The sequence below is a fragment of the Podarcis tiliguerta genome, assembly GCF_965153285.1.
Source record: "Podarcis tiliguerta genome assembly, chromosome: 4".
NCBI lineage: Eukaryota > Metazoa > Chordata > Lepidosauria > Squamata > Lacertidae > Podarcis > Podarcis tiliguerta.
Genome location: NC_139537.1, coordinates 93,980,733 through 94,001,362, shown reverse-complemented (window position 1 = coordinate 94,001,362; position 20,630 = coordinate 93,980,733). Strand labels below are relative to the sequence as shown.

Below are 20,630 nucleotides of genomic sequence, written 5' to 3'. Positions count from 1 at the left end.
AGCCTCAGAATTTTCAGACCTATTTTCTGAGCTTTGGGGAAATAGTTTACTTTTCCACCCGAACTCAAGCGGAGCCCTCCCTTTCTCTAGTTATAGCCCAGAAATCTTTATCTGTCAGCCACTCCTTTCCCAAGACCCAAAGGGAAGATAATTTCCCAGTTTTCAACTGGAAATGCAAGGCAACAAAAGCAAGGGGAAATCAACAGAAAAATGCCATGGCTTTGCATCAAGCTCATTCCCTGCCTATGGTGGTGTTCAAGCAGATGAAAAATGCAAGGTCTCAAAAAAAAAAAAAGTGGACTCAAAATTACCATCTTTCAGAGTTGCATGGATATCTTCCATGTCGCATCTGATTTTGGCTCTGCAATTCAACAGCTTCTTATCCCAGATATTGATGGCGTCTTTCTGACAAGTACCAACCTCCTCATAGTCCAGCTTAACCTTTCTGGACTGGAGCTCATCTCTGCTTGCTGCAAGAGAGAACACAAGGCACAGAGCATTTCAGATGATGGACCACAGACCAGCATTTAATGCCATGTATGTCTGGCATGTAGGCCACATGTCAGGTTATGTCACGTCAACCATCCTACAGGCCGAGGTTTAGGAAGGCATGTTTGGGGCCAGTTACCCATAATACTGTTCTCTTACTGTGCAAAAGCTCTGCAACACTTGCAGCCTTGTACAACCAGCTATTAAAGCTGTAGAAAGTTCAGTAAGACTCAAGAAGACTTTCTTAAAACCTGTGGGAAGGTGGGAACATGCGCTCAGCTGTCTCCCCTGTGCCAACCTGGTACACAAGCTCTTTCTGCCGATGATCTGAATTCCGCTGTACGGTTCACAATGTGATTACCCTGTCCTAAAGCTAATCATTAGATTTGTTGGAGTTGCAAAGAACATGGCGGTTGAATAGATGGAAGCAGCACATGCAAGACGTAAAGCTACAATTCCATCACTCCAACTGCAAAGGATTTCGTGCTATTCTACTATCTGCAGTGCTTCAAATAGTGGGATACATATAAGGAGGGGAAGAAAAGATTTTCCTTACGTGCAGCTTACCTTCTATAAAAGAAAATATAATTCAAGCTTCCTCGACAGCATTAAGAAGAACAGGAAGTATTTTTATTAGTATTTTGTCAACAAATTTCATCTGGTGATGAATAAGCAAAGAGGGTGTACGGGCAGAAATAAATTGCACAAAGGCAGGAGTGAACTCTGCTGCAACTTGCTTCAACTACTTAACTCTCTGTGCAGGGGAAGGTGAGGAAGAAGGAAGGCAGGTTTATACGTTGTCTCAGCCATCGAACGATGCAATGTTAAATGCTATGTGATGTAGCAAAGAATTTGAAGCTGATGCAAATCAACCAGCTGAAACAGACTGATTAGAAACTTCCACTCTGGCAGAATTCCCACTGCCACAATCTGTTTTCTCATTTTCACCACTTCATAATTCAACGTTACTATGGAAGAAAGAGGTGCTTGCTTTATGCTTTTTTAAACCCACAAAACTATGAAAAAGGGATTACAAGGCACATTTTCTTCACAAGTATCTCGGCCAAATGGTGTATGGTGCAGATGCCCATATGTACCTCATAGACAGTTCAAATAAGCTAAAAATAAATAAACAAACAAAATCCAAAATCTGTGGTAATGTTTGAAAAGTTGAGTGTCCCATTTAAGGGCCTGCTTGTCCCTCAGCCACCTCATCAGAGCTGAAGATATGTGAGTGAGTGAGTGAGTGAGTGAGAGGGAGGGAGAGAAAATACAACACGTACAAACCTCCAACTTTCTCCACAAAGAAAAAAAACCCCAGGATGTTTAGGGGTGGGCCCAGCACTGATCACCCTCACACTAATTCTGTACATACAAGAAGTTGCAAAAGATTTAATTTTCAGCTTCACCACTAGATTCTGCTGAATTTATAAGCTGGCTCAGATATTTTGTGCACGCTAAGACAGTGACATTCCAGAGGCAATGTTCAAATGACATTAGTTTTGAAGCCTCCTACCCTTGAGAAAACCTTTCCACGTCTGTTTTTGTGTGACACAGAACACTTTCATAGAACAGAGGATGTTAGGACTCACGTGGAATGATGGGACATTGCAATGCCCTGTATGAACTGACAGTGTGCCCTAACTTATGCACCATTAGGTCCAGTCGTGGCCAACTCTGGGATTGCGGCGCTCATCTCACTTTATTGGCCGAGGGAGCGGGTGTACAGCTTCCAGGTCCTGTGGCCAGCATGACTAAGCCGCTTCCGGTGAACCAGAGCAGCACACGGAAACGCCGTTTACCTTCCCACCAGAGCGGTACCTATTTATCTAATTGCACTTTGATGTGCTTTCAAACTGCTAGGTTGGCAGGAGCAGGGACCGAGCAACGGAAGCTCACCCCATCGCGGGGATTCGAACCACCAACCTTCTGATCAGCAAGTCCTAGGCTCTGTGGTTTAACCCACAGTGCCACCCGCGTCCCTAATTACAGTGGTACCTCGGGTTAAGTACTTAATTCGTTCCAGAGGTCCGTTCTTAACCCAAAGCACCCCTTTAGCTAATGGGGCCTCCTGCTGCCACTGCGCCGCCAGAGCACGATTTCTGTTCTCACCCTGAAGCAAAGTTCTTAACCCGAGGTACTACTTCTGGGTTAGCGGAGGCTGTAACCTGCAGCGTATGTAACCTGAAGCGTATGTAACCCGAGGTACCACTGTACTCTCTTTGCGGGTGCACTGATGGCAAAGAGCAAAAACAGGTAGTCAGGTTTGCCTAAAGGCAGCCAGGCAATACTAATCTCCTCAGCCAACTCCTGAGGAACACAGCTGAAAACTACTGTGATGGCAAGAGAACAGAAAGGAGCAGAGAGTCTGGCTGGAGGGAGAAATTATAACAATAAAACAATGAACAGGGTGATGATACAATGACTACTGCAGTCGACACAAGACACTATCCCCAGTTTAACAAACTGAAAGACATTGTCCTCTTTCTATGCCCCTCCCAATGGAAACATGCAGATGGGGACAGATATGCCCCTGCTTTAAGTTGTTTACATACTGTTATGTACTGAGTTGAATAGGATCCAAAATGCAGCAGTCTGATTGGTCCTAGAACAATAGGACCCAGAATGCAGCAGTCTGATTGGTCCGCAGGAGCCACCCAATCCAGCTCCAGGCGGAAGTGAATCCGCAACCTGATTGGCCTACAGGAGAATCCCTGAATTAGCCAATCACGTGGGGCCCATTGTGTAAATAATGTATATAAAGCAGACATTCTGGGGGAACTTCCATTCCTCCTCACCACTATGACCTGAATAAAGAGCATGAAATCCACTCTCGACTCCGAGTATATTTCACATACTGTCTTCTCTTCTATAATATTTACTACAAAGTTCAATGACTAAGCTCTTTAGCGACAAAACGCCGGATTACTGGAACAAAGTCATAAAATCTATTTTGGAAAGAGAAGAAATGAGCACTGAACTACTGACATATACTACAAGCGAAGTCTTTATTTACTGTGCTTGCTATTGTTTAAGTTAAAAGCTATTTGGGAAAGAAACTACTTTCGCCATATTTATGGACGTTTATTGGTTTATTGTTTGTTTGCAGGTAGCTGCCTTGGTGATATTATCTTGTGTCGATTGGGGAGCAAAAGTGGCAAGAAGAACGGCAGCAAGGGCTGTGAAGCTGGAGGCAAAATTGGAAGCAGGGACTGGCTATCATCTTATAGATAAAGGAAAATAAACATAGTTTTAAGGTGCTGAACTGCAACAGGGATCGCAGGTCCAGCCAGACCCAAAAGCCACCCAGGATGGGCTTGTCATTTGCTTAAACAGTTTTTTTCTTAATTTTGTGACGCATACCGAAAACCTTTATGTTGAAGGACAAAATGTAAGCCCATGAAATATGGCAGTCGCACAACACCATTTCATTAGCTACTTCTGCTTCACGTCCCGCAGGGAATTCGTTAACTGATTCCTGGGACGTCCAAGCCTGGAAGGCAGAGCAACCATTCTTTATCTTAACCTTCACTAACCTTCCAATTTCTGGTTTTCCTTTTCCATTCGAAGTAACAGTATTTGCTGATGGATGGCTTTTCTCCACAGGCTCTGCAGCTCTTCAGAGTTCTTTTTCTCCCCAGTCTTATCTTGAACATCATCGTTTTGCAGTAAGGAAACAAGGGGGTCTTCATCAAAAGATCGCGCAAGAGGAGACAGCGGCAACAATTCATTTACATCACCTCCATCTGCAAAATATTGCTGCATTAGACATGGATTTATTAAATACTGTTTGAGAGTTCTAGTATGGTGGCAGAAATATGCATGAACATCCATCATTAGGGTTTTATTTATTATATTACTGTATATGCTCACATTCACCCATCTCCCTTGTCTCTCCTCTTAGGAACTCCTCTTAGGAGAGACACCTGGATTACTGGGGTTTTGGTTTTTTTGCTTATTCTGCAGAACTGCAATGCACATTGATGACATTCTATAAATAATAACAGTAAAGTTAAGGTAAAGGTACCCCTGCCCGTACGGGCCAGTCTTGACAGACTCTAGGGTTGTGCGCCCATCTCACTCAAAGAGGCCGGGGGCCAGCGCTGTCCAAAGACACTTCCGGGTCACGTGGCCAGCGTGACATCGCTGCTCTGGCGAGCCAGAGCCGCACACGGAAACGCCGTTTACCTTCCCACTAGTAAGCGGTCCCTATTTATCTACTTGCACCCGAGAGTGCTTTTGAACTGCTAGGTTGGCAGGCGCTGGGACCGAACAACGGGAGCGCACCCCGCCGCGGGGATTCGAACCGCCGACCTTTCGATCGGCAAGCCCTAGGTGCTGAGGCTTTAACCCACAGCGCCACCCGCGTCCCTAAATAATAACAGTAGTACGTAGAATTTTTAGTCTGTGCTCCAGCACTCAATAACATATATACTACCCTAACTGAAGGGACGCGGGTGGCGCTGTGGGTTAAAGCCTCAGTGCCTAGGGCTTGCCTGCTGTTCGGTCCAGCACCTGCGAACCTAGCAGTTCGAAAGCACTCTTGGGTGCAAGTAGATAAATAGGGACCGCTTACTAGCGGGAAGGTAAACGGCGTTTCCGTGTGCGGCTCTGGCTTGCCAGAGCAGCGATGTCACGCTGGCCACGTGACCCGGAAGTGTCTTTGGACAGCGCTGGCCCCCGGCCTCTTTGAGTGAGATGGGCGCACAACCCTAGAGTCTGTCAAGACTGGCCCGTACGGGCAGGGGTACCTTTACCTTTTAACTGAAGGGACGCGGGTGGTGCTGTGGGTTAAACCACAGAGCCTAGGACTTGCCAGTCAGAAGGTCGGCGGTTCGAATCCCCACAACGGGGTGACCTCCCGTTGCTCAGTCCCTGCTCCTGCCAACCTAGCAGGTTGAAAGCACGTCAAAGTAGATAAATAGGTACCGCTGGTGGGAAGGTAAACAGCGTTTCTGTGCGCTGCTCTGGTTCACCAGAAGTGGCTTAGTCATGCTGGCCACATGACCTGGAAGCTGTACGCCGGCTCCCTCAGCCAAGCGAGATGAGCGCCGAAGCCCCAGAGCCGGCAACGACTGGACCTAATGGTCAGGGGTCCCTTTCCCTTTACTCTAACTGAAGCCCATGGACCTAAGGACATGTTGCTACAAGCCCAACTATACCCTCATAAGAAAGCAAGATGGAACTTTTATTATGTCACCCTGATACAGCCTAACTCTGGGATTATTATCTCATCCAATTCTGCTTCTTCACACACCAGTCAGCAAATCTGTTTTAAGATTCTTTGCATCCACAGTTTGCCCTGCTAGACAGACAGACAAACCATTCTAACAGTGCCACCTATTGCGTGTAATTTTGGAAATCAAGAGCTAATGAACATTCATCTTCTGTGGTTCTGCTGAATATAACAATCAAGTCAGAAAGTGTAAACAGACACACATAATTCTGCAAGTTTTGTTCTCAAGAGTAAAGTGCCAAGGCTATATATTCCCTTATGAGCTGCAGACTGGCTTTAGGGAAAGACAAAGTTTAAATGCTTGAACCCTTTCTTTCTGGCCTATGGCCTCCCTTGCATAAATACTTCCTAACTGCTAATTGCCAGATGTAATTAGTGTTCCTTTTGATTTAGCATCCAGAACTGTTACTAGAGCACTCTCCTAGCAGCAGAGCCTGTCAATATGATAACTGGATGTTATCCAACTTAGGCATTGAAAGCAGTACTGCAGCGAACTTGCAATTAGCAGAAAGTTTCCTCTAGGGGTGAAACTTTGCCAATCTTAACCAAGAGTTGATCTAGCTTTGCCCAGTTGGCCTTCATTACCTGAGACAGATCTGGTGATCTGGCACACACCCAACACCTGCCTTTTCCTATGCTAGGAATTTGTATTAAACAGGACACAAAGTATCTCTAACATATTCTTTTAAAACCAAGGAAAGATGGTCCATGCCATCTGCATCGCATCTGATTCATAGCATCTGAAAGGCAGTATGATACAGGCCCAAATGATGCAAGGTGGTTGACAAGCACGGGGTGAAGAAGGAGGAGAGAGAAGTTTTTGTCCCTCCCTTTTGTTCCTTCCTTTCATCCAGTTTAACTGGCTGGCAGGAGATTCAGAAGGGGCAAAAGGAAGGGATGTGATCACTTGCCTCGATGGTCTTAAATGAGGACTGGCAAATTCATGGAGGAGAGGGCTACATGTAACAATATTAACTCTGATTCCCAGTAGCTGAGAAGCAATGACATAATGCAGGCATGGACAAACTTGGCCCTCCAGATGTTTTGGTACTACAACTCCCATCATCCCTAGCTAACAGGACCAGTGGTCAGGGATGTTGGGAACTGTAGTCCCAAAACATCTGGAGGGCCAAGTTTGGCCATGCCTGACATAATGAACTTACTTCAGACTCTGCTTGTGGGCTTTCCAGATGCACCTGTGCATAAGGAGGATATTGGGCTAGATCAGGAGTTCCCTCCAGCTGTTTTTGGACTACAACTCCCATCATCCCTAGCTAGCAAGACCAGTGGTCAGGGTGATGGGAACTGTAGTCCAACAATAGCTGGAGACCCAAGTTTGGGAAACCCAGGACTAGATGAACATTGGATCAGATCCTGCAGGACTCTTCTTATGTTCATTAGCCTGTTGCCACCAGACATCTACTCTTGCACCACCCCATATGACTTCCTTAGCTGTAACTTGAGGTCAAGGCAGTGCTGGCGACAAAGATACGTTGCATAATACAGTTGTTAACCAAATGTTACCAGGGAGGTCAGAAGGAAACATGATTCAGAAGCAGATAGGAGGAGATGTGGCCATGTGTTTCTGGAGACAACTGAAGTGGTTACTCTTAGAACGACATGTTGAAAGATACAGGGATAGTCAATCATACACTTGACTCTGACTTCGATAGCTTACTGCCACAAAAAGGCCAACTACCTGAAAAGAAATCCATTTGGAACCTTAAAACAAAACACGCACCTAACACGCATATCAAGTACAGTGGTACCTCGCAAGACGAATGCCTCGCAAGATGAAAAACTCGCAAGACGAAAGAGTTTTTTGAGTTGCTTCGCAAGACGAATTTCCCTAGGGGCTTGCTTTGCAAGACGAAAACGTCTTGCGCCTTTTTCTTAAAACCGTCAATGCATTCCTATGGGAAACCGTGCTTCGCAAGACGAAAAATTCACAAGACGAAAAAACTCGCAGAACGAATTAATTTCGTCTTGCGAGGCACCACTGTATTCAAACTTGGGTCTTGCAGAACTTGCCCACTTCTTTTAAGAGAGGACTGGAAACTGCTACTCTTAAACAGAGATATGAAATCGAAACCGCCGCCTCAAAATGAAAACTGACCTTGAAGTTGCATTGCTGAGGGCGATTTCTTCATGGGCGATGCCACCCTTAGGAAGATTCTCTGCCGCCAGGAAATCCGGCGGGGGGTAAGAGTAATTCCGCCAGCATTTAGAGAGTCATTGCTGCACACAGAGGAGGTCCTTTTTCTTCTTTCCCCATCACTGCAGGATCGGGAGGAAAAGACAACAGCCCAAGTCAGCGTCAAGGAAGACTGACAGAAGCCTAGGCATGGCCATGCAAAGCCAGCGGAACAGCCTTGAACACACAAAGGATTACATCACTTCAATGTAATCGGCATATAGCGAGGCTTCCCAGATCTTTTCATTAAGGACACCGGCCTCATCTGGGCCCAGGTTCTCGCCGTATTTTTGTCCTAGACACTGTCCTGTTTCTACAACCAGAAACCTGGAGGTTTATCCACAAATCTCCAACAAGTTTTTTGTAAGTCCCATACAATTTTGGAATCTACGAATATTTAGAGTTGCGGGAAAACTATGTTGCACATTGCATATTTATTAGAAGGAGGAAAACTGCATTTAAGAGAACCCTCATTATCAAAATTGGGAATAGACTCTGTGTGTGTTTTTCCCCCTCATGTCCATAAATCTGTAATCTAAGCTAAAAATGCTATTGATCTCATCTTCTAGGTTACCTGAAGATTAACATTTGTCTTAGGCTTACGGGATAGATAAGGCTAAACAACACAACGAACTTGACATGAAGGTCCAAACAAGAGTATTAAGTCTCTCTTTTTCAAATTGCACCCACATTCCACAAGGCTTGTATGTGCATGAAAGCAAATGAAGTATCAAAATTTTACTTCTTCTGAAGAATCAGAGTTTGATCTGTTTGCAGCTGTGATGTCAAAAGTTTTTGTAGATGAGATAATGCGTGGTATCTCTCAGAAGTGGCCATAACTTCTTTCTATTTTATTTGCACCCAAATTTGTACCACCACGAAATGGACAAAAAGGGAAACACACAAGGAGGGTGCATGATCAAGAATGGTTTCCTTGTCCAACTCCTTTGAAGAGAAGCTTTAAAAATAATTTTTATAGCATCAATGCACATGGAGGCGCAGGTTGCAGCCACAGCAAAGGTGGCATTTTTCCATCTCCACTGTATTATGCAGTTGGTCCATTACCTTTCTCACCCTGATCTGGCCACAGTGATCCATGCGACGGTCACCTCCAGGCTTGATTATTGTAACTTGCTCTACGCAGGGCTGCCCTTGAAGCTGACCCAGAAACTCCAGCGGGTGCAGAATGCCACAGCGAGGCTCCTTACGGGGTCCTTGCCACGGGATCACATTCATCCAGTGCTTTACCAACTGCACTGGCTCCCGGTGGAGTACAGGGTCAGGTTTAAGGTGCTGGTTTTGACCTTTAAAGCCCTATGCGGCCTAGGACCCTCGTACCTACGGGACCGCCTCTCCTGATATGCCCCGCGGAGGACCTTAAGTTACATAAATAACCAAACTTTGGAGGTCCCAAGCCTCAAGGAGGTTAGATTGGTTTCAACTAGGGCCAGGGCCTTTTCAGTACTGGCCCTGATGTGGTGGAACGCTCTGTCACAAGAGACTAGGGCCCTGCGGGACTTGACATCTTTCTGCAGGGCCTGCAAGAAGAAGAAGAAGAGAAGAGTTTGGATTTGATATCCCGCCTTTCACTCCCTTTAAGGAGTCTCAAAGCGGCTAACATTCTCCTTTCCCTTCCTCCCCCACAACAAACACTCTGTGAGGTGAGTGGGGCTGAGAGACTTCAGAGAAGTGTGACTGGCCCAAGGTCACCCAGCAGCTGCATGTGGAGGAGCGGAGACGCGAACCCGGTTCTCCAGATTACGTGACTACCGCTCTTAACCACTACACCATACTGCAAGACAGAGCTGTTCTGCCTGGCCTTTGGTTTGGACTCGGTCTGACTCTTATGTTTCCCTCCCGTTATGGTCTTGATTTATCAGCTACTGTAAAATGAGGCTGCACTTTAAATTGCATTTTGACATCTATTTTAAATTGGTTTTTCCCCCTATTATGTTTTTACTGTAATTTTACTGGTGTTAGCTGCCCTGAGCCCAGCTCTGGCCAGGGAGGGTGGGGTATAAATAATATATATATATATATATATATATATATATATATATACACACACACACACACAGTGGTGCCCCGCAAGACGAATGCCTCGCAAGACGGAAAACCCGCTAGACGAAAGGGTTTTCCGTTTTTCAATGCGCTTCGCAGGACGAATTTCTCTATGGGCTTGCTTCGCAAGACGAAAATGTATTGCGATTCTTGCGTATTCTTTTTCGCTCCCCACCCCCTTTTTCTAAGGCACTAAGCTGCTAATAGCCTTTTAGCAGCTAATCCGCTAATCCCTTAAGCCTTTAATAGCAGCTAAACCGCTAATAGTGCTAATCCGCTAATAGGGTTGCTTCGCAAGACGAAAAAACCGCTAGACGAAGAGACTCGCGGAACGGATTCTTTTCGTCTTGCGAGGCACCACATATATATATAATTTTGGTGGAAATTAAGCCCCACACCCTTCTAGACGTTTGGTTATTATCCTTTGGCTATTCAAGATGACAATTTTAGGGTAAACTTGTTACCCACTGGAAAAAAAATATTCACGTCCAGCACTCTATGTGCTTATACATATTACTGTTTATGGCTCAGAGTTCAGAACTTCTGCTTTGAATATGGGACAATGCCAGATTCTATCTTCAGGTAAAAGGAAGTCAAGATAACTGGGCTAGACACATTAAAAATAATAATAAATTTAAAAGAATTTGCAGTTTCCTAAGTGCATCAATTTCACAGGCTTCCAGTTTGTTTCTGAGCCTAATTTAGACTGTTCACTACCTTTTCTAAAGCCTTATATGCAGTGTGGGGTTTTTTTTCAGGGCGTACTCAAAGGCACGCAGTACTGGCACCCCTTTTTGCTGTTGTTAAAAAGTGTAGCACTTAATGTAATAACTTCATGGTGAGTATTGGCATCTATTGTTCTAGGGGGGAAAGCACTGCCTATACAGTGGTGCCCCGCAAGACGAATGCCCCACAAGATGGAAAACCCACTAGACGAAAGGGTTTTCTGTTTTGGAGGTGCTTCGCAAAACGAATTTGCTATGGGCTTGCTTCGCAAGACGAAAATGTCTTGCGAGTTCCTGCGGGGTTTTCCCCCCTCCCCCCCTTTTCCCAAGCCGCTAAGCCGCTTAACAGCTGATCGCTAAGCCGCTTAACAGCTGATCGCTAAGCCGCTTATCAGCTGATCCACTAAGCCCGCTAAGCCGCTAATAGCCTTTTAGCAGCTAATCCACTAATCTCTTAAGCCTTTAATAGCCGCTAATAGCGCTAATCCGCTAAGCCGCTAATGGGCTTGCTTCGCAAGACGAAAAAAACCGCAAGACGAAGAGACTCGCGGAACGGATTCTTTTCGTCTTGCGAGGCACCACTGTATGGGCTTTGGTCCAGGATATCTTAAGGATGATCTCCTGCCCCACAAACCTGCCTGCTCATTAAGGTTTTCTTTCTGCATGCTGCCAACATCCAAGTTCCAATTGGTTGGAACATGAGACGGGGCTTTCTCTGGGGCCAAGTCCTGGCTTTGAAACTCACTGCAGAAGGAGACTTTACTCGAAGACCTTCTAATTATTGCACCAAGACCTTCTGTTTCCTACTGGAATTTGACCTGCCAAGCTGTTCATCTCCCTGGCATTTCATCTGTGGAGTTTTCAACGTATTTTAACTGCTGATATGTATGGTTTTTATTTTGTTGAATTTTGCTGTCATTCTGCTTAGCCACACTGAGGATTTTTTTTAATGAAACAGAATCACCAACACTGTAATATTGAACTCAAAGAGAGAATAAACTACCAGACATCTGAAGGCAGCCTTGTATAGGGAAGCTTTTAATATTTAATAGTTTAATAGACTATTATATTTTAATATTCTGTTGGAAGCCGCCCAGAGTGGCTGGGGAAACCCAGGCAGATGGGCGAGGTATTAATAATAATAATAATAATAATAATAATAATAATAATAATTTTATTTATTTATTATGAGGACATACAGACCTAGCAACTGAAGCAAAAAAAAAGGGGGGGGTGTAGATACATTATAAGTCCAGTGAATGGGTTAGAAAGCAATTTTTCTTCATCGTGAAGTTGACCAGAACAGCCGCCAATTGTTAAATTCTTAATTCCTGGACCTTTGTGTGTGCTTTAATGAATCATGACTGAAATATTCTAGAACCTGAAATTCGCAGACAAGAAAGAGCTTCAGGAGATGATTTTGTACAGCATACAAAGCAGTGAAACACCATGACAAAGAATGAAACTGAATAAAAGCAAGTCCCATCATATTAAACGAAAGTAAGAAAGATGTCTAGAGACCGTTGCTCTCTTATCTAAGCACTAGCCAAGAACCAAAGAGTATTTTCTGCCAGCACCTCACAAAGGATCTTTAATGGGTCTCATTTCTAAGCTAAACAGAATATGCAAGTATTTTTTTAGCCTCTACTAATGTAGCATTACATTAATATTCTACTTAATATTTAAAGCTAACAGTACAAGATCAGTACATAAAAGCAATGCAGATATAATTAAAAGAGTTTGGCTGCTGTGATAGAGTTAAAAATCAGACTGATGTATTCCAGACTAATGAAGAGTGAATATAGTCAAACACAGAATTACAAAGGCTGAACTACAAAAGAGGAAGAAACTAGAGCCATAAAAAGGAGACAAACATAGGCTTTCAGAGAAAACCCTCTAAACTCTCTCAAAATGCATTGCATTATTGTGACAAATCAAAAGTATGTAGAATGCCCTTATTTGACAATTTGGAATATTTTAAATACATAGCAAGTGGGCGTGAGATAGCTTTTATATAAATAATGCACCAAGAAAGAACTATTTCGACCTCTTTTGTGGCCCCCACACTCATCACTAAAATGTTAATTTCTAAACAGGATAGCCACAGATGCACCCTACTTTAGTTGTGCAAAAACTGAGCTCAGATCAATGAATGCTGTGCAATATGTCTTCCCATGGACCTTTAATTTTTCTGATCCCAAGTAACCTAGTTTTCCAAGCAGGTAGCAAATGCAAGTCTTCGCTAGGTTTTTTAAAAAATGGTTTCAACAAGAAATGGCAAAATCCCCTAGAGCTTAGCAAGAGCAGTTTCTGGGGGGTAAGTAGAACCACCAACCTTTGCTTGTAAAGTGTAACAGCAGCTTTAGAGTGAAACAAATGCAAGGAAGACTGCCTTCTGAAAGTGAAATGTGTTTACTGTTTCCCTACATTTTGATTAAAAAACATCCTATATTGAAGCTCCGATCTAGTCCTTTTACTTTAGAGATTGCTCTCACAAACAAATAAAAGGACTTCCATTAACCCATACGAAACCCATCTAGGTTTTATTGCACCTTCCTAGAGACAAAGCAGGATAAAAGTAACCAAATCAAAACTGCAAAGAAAACCACCTAGTTTCTCACTTTGTATTTTTACTCTTAAGATGCTGATAAGTTATGAAACATTAGAAAGAAATTAGCAAAACACTTAAAACTACCTGGATGGCCATGAACCCAGTCTCCATTTAGCCAGCTGTGAGATCGTGTGAAGTTTGCCTCTACTTTTGCAAACTTTTACAGGAAAAAAAGGTTCTTTTAGAACGATCTGGTTCCAAAACCACATTGTAATTACAAAAGCCCTTTTCTATTCCTTCTTCCAGTTTCATCAGCAGAAGCATTGCGCTTCTCCAAATAAATGGAGGGGATTTCCTAAGTGACAAGAGCAACAAGCTCTAGATTTCTTGGTAGCACAACTCCACAACCGTCTTTCAAAGATAATTTCCCTTATTTTGTTCACAAATGGAGCATTTTTGAGTTTTAACCCGCAAACCGTAACTCACCCAAAAGTAAATCTTTAGGGCTGCAGCATATGAAAAATCTGCATTGTCTCTCAGCTTTGCTTTCAGTTCAACTTCTCCTTTCCTTTGAAGGAAAGCAGAAAACTAAAAGGGAAATTCACGCCTTCGCCTGTGTATGTACTCACTGATGTTAGCTGAAAATGAAAACACACCCACCCGATGAATAGAAAAGAGCGGCTCAGATGCTTATGCCTTTAACTAATGTGTCCTAAGGCTGAAAGATTCCTATCAGTTTTAATCCTCTGATGGATTGACTATGGTGTTGCTTATCTCTCTCTGTATTACTCTGAATTACACAAGACCACACATCCAATTTTCCTGGTTGCCCTAAAAGTGCAAGAAGAAAAACCTAAGCCCTAGATGATAGATAGATAGATAGATAGATATAGATAGATAGATAGATAGACAGACAGACAGACAGACAGACAGACAGATTTGCTACTGATGAAATGTCTGAAATATTAAGAAACTCAACAGCTTTACAATTACATACATAACTTGTAAATAAGATGGCCAGTCAATGAATTGGAGTGCTCATGACTTAAGTCTGTCACTAACGGTTTTTGTGTTTTGTGTATTGTTATTTTTCGATATTTTTCGTGTTGTTGTTGTGTGGAAAATACTAATAAAATTTATATTAATTTTTTTAAAAAGCCAGCCACTAACAGTGATAACCTGTTATGCATGGTAGGAGCAATAAGAGGCCATAGAATAACAGAAATGTGGAGCTGGAAGGGACAAGAGTTATCTAGTCCAACCCCCTGCAATGCAGGAATCTTTTGCTCAACGTGGCACTCGAACCCATGACCCTAGAGTAAGAGTCTCGTGCTCTGCCGACTAAGCTAGGAAGATGAGGCCAAAATGTTCCTCCCCACATAAATATTTAGTAAAAAGAGGCCAAGATCAGGATGAGAACGGTAAAAGGTTTCCTCCGCCAGGTAGGCGGATTTTAGCTGATAGTTATAGGATAACACAGATAAAAAGAGAACCTATTAAAAGTAGGGCTATAGCCAGATTAAAGAAGCCTTAGTCCACTAATTTAGGAGATACAGTTGATCAATTAAATCAGCATATGGTTGCCTACAGTAAATTTTAAAGAAAGACACATGCACGATATGTGTTATCTTATAAGAGGCATTCCTCACACAGAAAAGAATGCTTTTCCTGTGCCTGTGGCATTTAAGCACTTCCATGAGAAAGGTAGTTTTAATAGTTCTGCTGCCTCCTTCAGCCATCGACAGTGCTTTAACTGCTTAAAATCAGGAACAACACTCCTGCTCCAATTAAAATCTGTATCAACCAGAATGAATCATAGAATAGAATCATAGAGTCATAGAGTTGGAAGAGACCACAAGGACCCTCGAGTCCAACCCCCTGCCAAGCAGGAAACACCATCAGAGCACTCCTGACATGTGGTTGTCAAGCCTCTGCTTAAAGACCTCCAAAGAAGGAGACTCCACCACACTCCTTGGGAGCAAATTCCACTGTCGAACAGCTCTTACTGTCAGGAAGTTCTTCCTAATGTTTAGGTGGAATCTTCTTTCTTGTAACACCCACTTATTGTTTTCAAAGCTCATTGCAGTTTTTAAACTTGCAAAATAAAGAGATACGAGCAACAGTTTGTTATTGAAATCACCACAGCTGAAAAATCTTGAGATGGGAGTTTGAAAGCAAATGACCTTGGCGTGAAAGAGATGCTGGCTAGATGTACTCCAGATTTAATCACATTTTAAGTTATAATATGGTTAAATAATAATTTTTGGTTGCATCAGACAAACATTGTCACTCTAATAAGATGGTCTGCAGGGTGACATTTGGGTTTAGCAGGAAAGAAAAACACATCCCCGTGATATTTCTCAACTACGGTTATCGCTGTTCTTCACTGAAAATCCCGGTAAGCCAATTAATTCCGTGTGAATCAGTGTTCACCACCAGCCTCCTCGACTCTTTGGGTCCTGGTCTAATGTTTCTTGCATACTCACAAGCCAGTTTGGCAAAGAACGGTACCCGAGACAGAAGGCCACAGGCTGGGGCCAGTGGACACTCTGCTGGGCCTGCAGACCTCCAGTTAAATGGAACATTGCTTTGGTTCAGTGAAAATAAAATCTAAAAGAGACATTACAAGTAGGCCGAAGAACAATATCCTCCACATCAGGGTCCACAGACTGCCTACACTTTCCCGAGCAGCAAAAGTGGTGAAATCACAATTCTGAAACCATTCAAGTGCATCACCAATGAGACGTACCACTGTTACTTTTTGATGCTTTCCTCATGCGCTGGGGCTTCACAAAACCTTCATTGCCATGCTCAGAAAGTGCCGTATAGTATGTGTCATTGTGTACTGAAAGGAGGGCAGTTTGGGGAATCTAAACATAACTGCAGTGGTTGAATCATACCAGTAACTGGGTGCCTTCAAAATGCAAATATCCATGTTGGCCAATGGGAGGTCAGTTCACACAGCCGATAACAAGCCTCCCTGATAGCAGGCACTAGCAGCCCAGTGCAAATTATATTCCTCATTTAAAGCATTAAAAACAACAAAAGCATGCCAATGTTAGTCACACACGGGCAGCCTTCACATTGCCCCTGCCATACAGCACACGATTAAGCAGCTAATTAGTATAATACCAACTAATATCATCAACATTGCCATTTTTCTCTCTCCTTTTTTTAAAGTGCCCGGGTTATTTTCTTTACATTGTTAACTCAGCAATAAAGGTCATTTATTTTTAAAAATCTGAGACACTTCAAAGTGTGTAGGGTAAAATGCCCTGCTCGTTATCATCTCCTCAAACGAACTTTACAACCATTCTGTGTGGTGGAACAAGATTGTTCCCATGTCTATGGATGGGGTAATGAGGATGGCAAAAAATCCGTTTTATTCGAGGAATAAAAGTGCTTCCACATCCAAGTCTTGTACTAGACTACACTAGGGAGACATGCAGAGATTGTCCAGAGGAGTAATTTAAAGTCATATACAGATTTATGCAGGGTTTTTTTTTTAAAAAAAATATCCCATTTGGGTAAAAACAACAATCAGTATATTTAGAAACCTCATGATTTTTCCCTTACTGGGTTTGGCAATGTTGATCTTTTTTTTCACATTATTTTGGCATTAGTCAGAAAACAGTGTAGTAGTTACGCAAGATCTCTGTGCTGTAATCCTCAGCAGGCATTTCCAAAGAACGCTCTGTTCACAGGTTTTCACGAAACAAGTGAAGTATCTCACTTAGAAGCGAGTGGCAAAAATTCCTTATCGCAAGCCGGCTGCATAGGAAGTGCAAACTTGCAGGCCAGGCAGAAACCAGTGTTCTCACCTCTGGGGGAGCTCGTTTTCAGACTGAGGAGATGGTTTTCCTGAGCTCTGGTAAAAGCTTTTCAGGAAAGATGGGGCAGAGAAGGAGGAAGGGAGACTCGGGGGCGCAGATGATTCACTCTCACTGCGAGCGCGTCGGGCAAGTGTCAGCCTGACAGCAGGCGATAAGGAAAAGCGTAGCAAATGAGTTTCAGTACAACATTTTAAAGCGGTCCCACACTCCATACTCACCATGTAAGAGGTTCAGTCAGGACCTGAATTGTAATTGCCATTATTACAGTAACAGTGTGAAAATTCGGTGCACTTCAAGTTTAATGCACCACGAAATTTTGCTGAAGTTGAGTTGGGGGGCATTTAAAGAAACCGAAAAACTGAGCCATGTACTTGGCAGCACATTCCCTCAACCTGCACATCTAGTCAAGGTAAACTACCCCCTCCTCCCCCTTTCAGGGATATACAGTGGTATCTCGGGTTACAGACACTTCAGGTTACAGACGCTTCAGGTTACAGACTCCGCTAACCCAAAAATAGTACCTCGGGTTAAGAACTTTGCTTCAGGATGAGAACAGAAATCGTGCTCCGGTGGTGCGGCAGCAGCAGGAGGCCCCATTAGCTAAAGTGGTGCTTCAGATTAAGAACAGTTTCAGGTTAAGAACGGACCTCCGGAACGAATTAAGTACTGTACCCGAGGTACCACTGTAGGGATGCGGGTGGCGCTGTGGGTTAAACCACAGAGCCTAGGACTTGCTGATGAGAAGGTTGGCAGTTCGAATCCTTGCGACGGGGTGAGCTCCCGTTGCTCGGTCCCTGCTCCCGCCCACCTAGCAGTTCGAAAGCACGTCAAAGTGCAAGTAGGTAAATAGGTACCACTCCAGCGGGAAGGTAAATGGCGTTTCCGTGCGCTGCTCTGGTTCGCCAGAAGCGGCTTTGTCATGGTGGTCACATGACCCGGAAGCTGTACGCCAGCTCCCTGGCCAAAAAGCGAGATGAGCGCCGCAACCCCAGAGTCGGTCACGACTGGACCTAATGGTCAGGGGTCCCTTTCACTTTACCTTACCCTAAAGGTTCAGCTTTCATTAAAACTTAAGAAGCTGCAAGTCTTGTGACATACTGGGAACTAAGAAAAACCACGCGAGCAGTAATTCCAACAGGAAGGTTAGACAGCACTGAAGACACAATCCTGATAAAAACACCCCACCACACCTTAACTCATCCTTCTCCTCCTATAACGTCGCCTAGAATTTACCCATTGCCTGACATTCGGACAAGAAGGAAGTTCTGCTACATGTTACAAGGGGGCATATGGGAGATGCTGGATGCACGTCTGCCATTTGTGGTGGTAGCTGCTTATTCAGTACTTCAGCCTACAGCATCTCAACTATTAACACAAAACAGGAAAGGGAAAGTTGCTCAGTTTGAGGTCGCCTGCCTTGCATGCAAAAGGTCACAGGTCTAACAATCAGCATCTTCAAAGTAAGGCAGCCTAGAGGGGCTCCCTATGTCCCCAGGACAACTGCCCGTTTTTTATTTTCTCTTATTCAAACTTACCGTATTGGCCTGAATATAAACCACACTCCCACCCCCACCCCCCAAATTCCGACTGTGAAAAGTTAAAGTGTGGCTTAAATTCACAGCCTTGCAAAAATCGGCTTTTACGATATTGCTGCTGAAACAGACATATGGGAAAACGGAACAAAAAATAAAAGTTTTATTGCTGATTTGCGAGTTTGAGACTGTTGTGCAATTAATTCTAATGTCATTTGTCGCTTTCTCCGTATTTTACAGTGCAGTATTGATTTTTTATTTGCATTTACGGTGCCACAGATTTTCTTCTACATTTGTCATTTACAGGTGTGAGTGTCTGCAGAATTTTAAGGGAGCAGCTTATATTCAGGTATTGTCTTTTATTTCTCCCCCCCCCCCGAATTTTAAAGGTGTGGCTTATATTCGGGTGTAGCTTATATTCGGGCCAATACGGTAATAGATTCACAGTTACTAGTTTACTTATGATCAGGATTCTATCAACTCCTATTGACTTACGATTTCCCCTTCTGCAATGTACCTGCAAAGTGCTACACTGCCACTTTGTTTTCAGGTACAGGCTTACAAGAAAAACAACAACATTTCACCAGAATATTATTTGGGGTGGGCAGAAAGATGCTACGGGGGGGGGGGGATACAAAGAATGCAGTTATTTTACAGTGATAGATTCCAAAATGATGGTGTCGGTCAAAATAAACGTGTTCTAGAGTTGGTGGAAAAACTTTAAGTATCCTCGGAATTATTTCAGACTGTTAGAAGGTGAATCCTTACAAGCCTCCGCCATCAAATATTTCTGGGGCGACCGTTTTTGAGTCTACACACGTGCACAAAAGCAACTTATGATCAAACTGTTGAAGTGTTGCTGTTTAGACTACAAAACCTGCTGAGCAAGCAAAGACAACAGCTCTGCAGCAATGGGCAAAGAAATGTTGTCAGCAGGTCTAACACAATTATTGTTCAAGTTTCCTGTTTCACTGCAGCATCGTAATGATTAGGGTCTGAGGGTGGGAAGTGGGGGGGAGCAACCTAACACTAAATCGGCGACAGACAAGGTCACTTTGCTGACAAGCTACAAACTGCCAGAAGAGGGTGTTGAGAGGTGTCAACTAACCGTGGACACAGAAGGGAGGATTAGCAACATATACTCCTGTTGGCAAGAAGACTTACTACTAGGGGCAATTCATTGGAAAGTTTGGAAAGTGGTTACTACACAGAGCTGCAGCAACCTGCTTAACAGGCCAAGATTGATACCAGTCTTTTAGGGATGAAACAACTTGACTGGCTTCAATCACACTGCAATGCATTGTGGATCCGGTCACAAACACTGGATGAAGGGAAGCTCAACTTGGAGATGGTGTTAATTAGCACTAACTGGGGAAAATGGATTACCTATCTCTATAAGAAAGGATCTCAACCGCAAGGGCTGCTGTTACAACTGGTCTGGCTGTGGGGCTGACTGTACAATTAGAAATAAATGAATAATGTATTTCAAGAGAGAAATGCAGTAAAATAAGGCTTGGTACATTAAACACTTGAAAAATGCTTGCTTTCTCTACCCTAGATGTTAGGGGGGAAATCTCAGCTAGAGGTGTCCTGAACACAGCTCATTCTTTGCATGAATCTTCTCATCTCAATTAATTTAAAAAGTGACTTGGTATTAAGGCTACATGGTTCAGGGGGGGTTATTTGGAATCCAAGCCTTCATCCTACCCTCCTAAGAGTTAAAATGGCACCACCATGTATCTCCTCAGCAGGCCTGACAGAGTGGGTGTCAGAACATAGTGTATTGTGATTCCTTGAAATTGCATGGCCACTGTCTGCAATGGAGGCTCATGAAGACCGCAGTTCACCTCTGCACATTGTTCTATGAAGGTACAGTGTTCTGCAGTTTTGTAGGATTACGAACAAAACCACTTAAATTAACTGAACTTATTATGTTACTAGTTTTGAAGGCATTTAAGGATACTTAAGGTGCAATCCTTTACATGTTCAATGAGATTTACTTCGAAGTA

General features: G+C 43.5%; 1 protein-coding gene across 7 annotated transcripts in view; it reads right to left on the bottom strand.

Annotated features, from left to right (window-relative positions):
• TBC1D4 (TBC1 domain family member 4) overlaps positions 1 to 20,630 on the bottom strand; it is a 99,255-nt gene that overhangs the window by 11,952 nt on the left and 66,673 nt on the right. For 5 of the 7 annotated variants that reach the window (XR_014510071.1, XM_083435778.1, XM_083435779.1 and 2 more), the window contains exons 11-14: positions 17,078 to 17,227; positions 7,842 to 8,002; positions 4,026 to 4,235; positions 312 to 470 (exon numbers count right to left, since the gene is read on the bottom strand). Coding sequence is in view for 6 of the 7 variants with exons in the window: in XM_083435778.1 (XP_083291904.1) it covers positions 312 to 470; positions 4,026 to 4,235; positions 7,842 to 8,002; positions 17,078 to 17,227 (680 nt within the window). In the remaining variant the exon portion in view is untranslated. The remainder of the gene's footprint in view (positions 1 to 311; positions 471 to 4,025; positions 4,236 to 7,841; positions 8,003 to 17,077; positions 17,228 to 20,630) is intronic. The other 2 variants (XM_083435780.1, XM_083435783.1) reach the window with 1 other exon arrangement.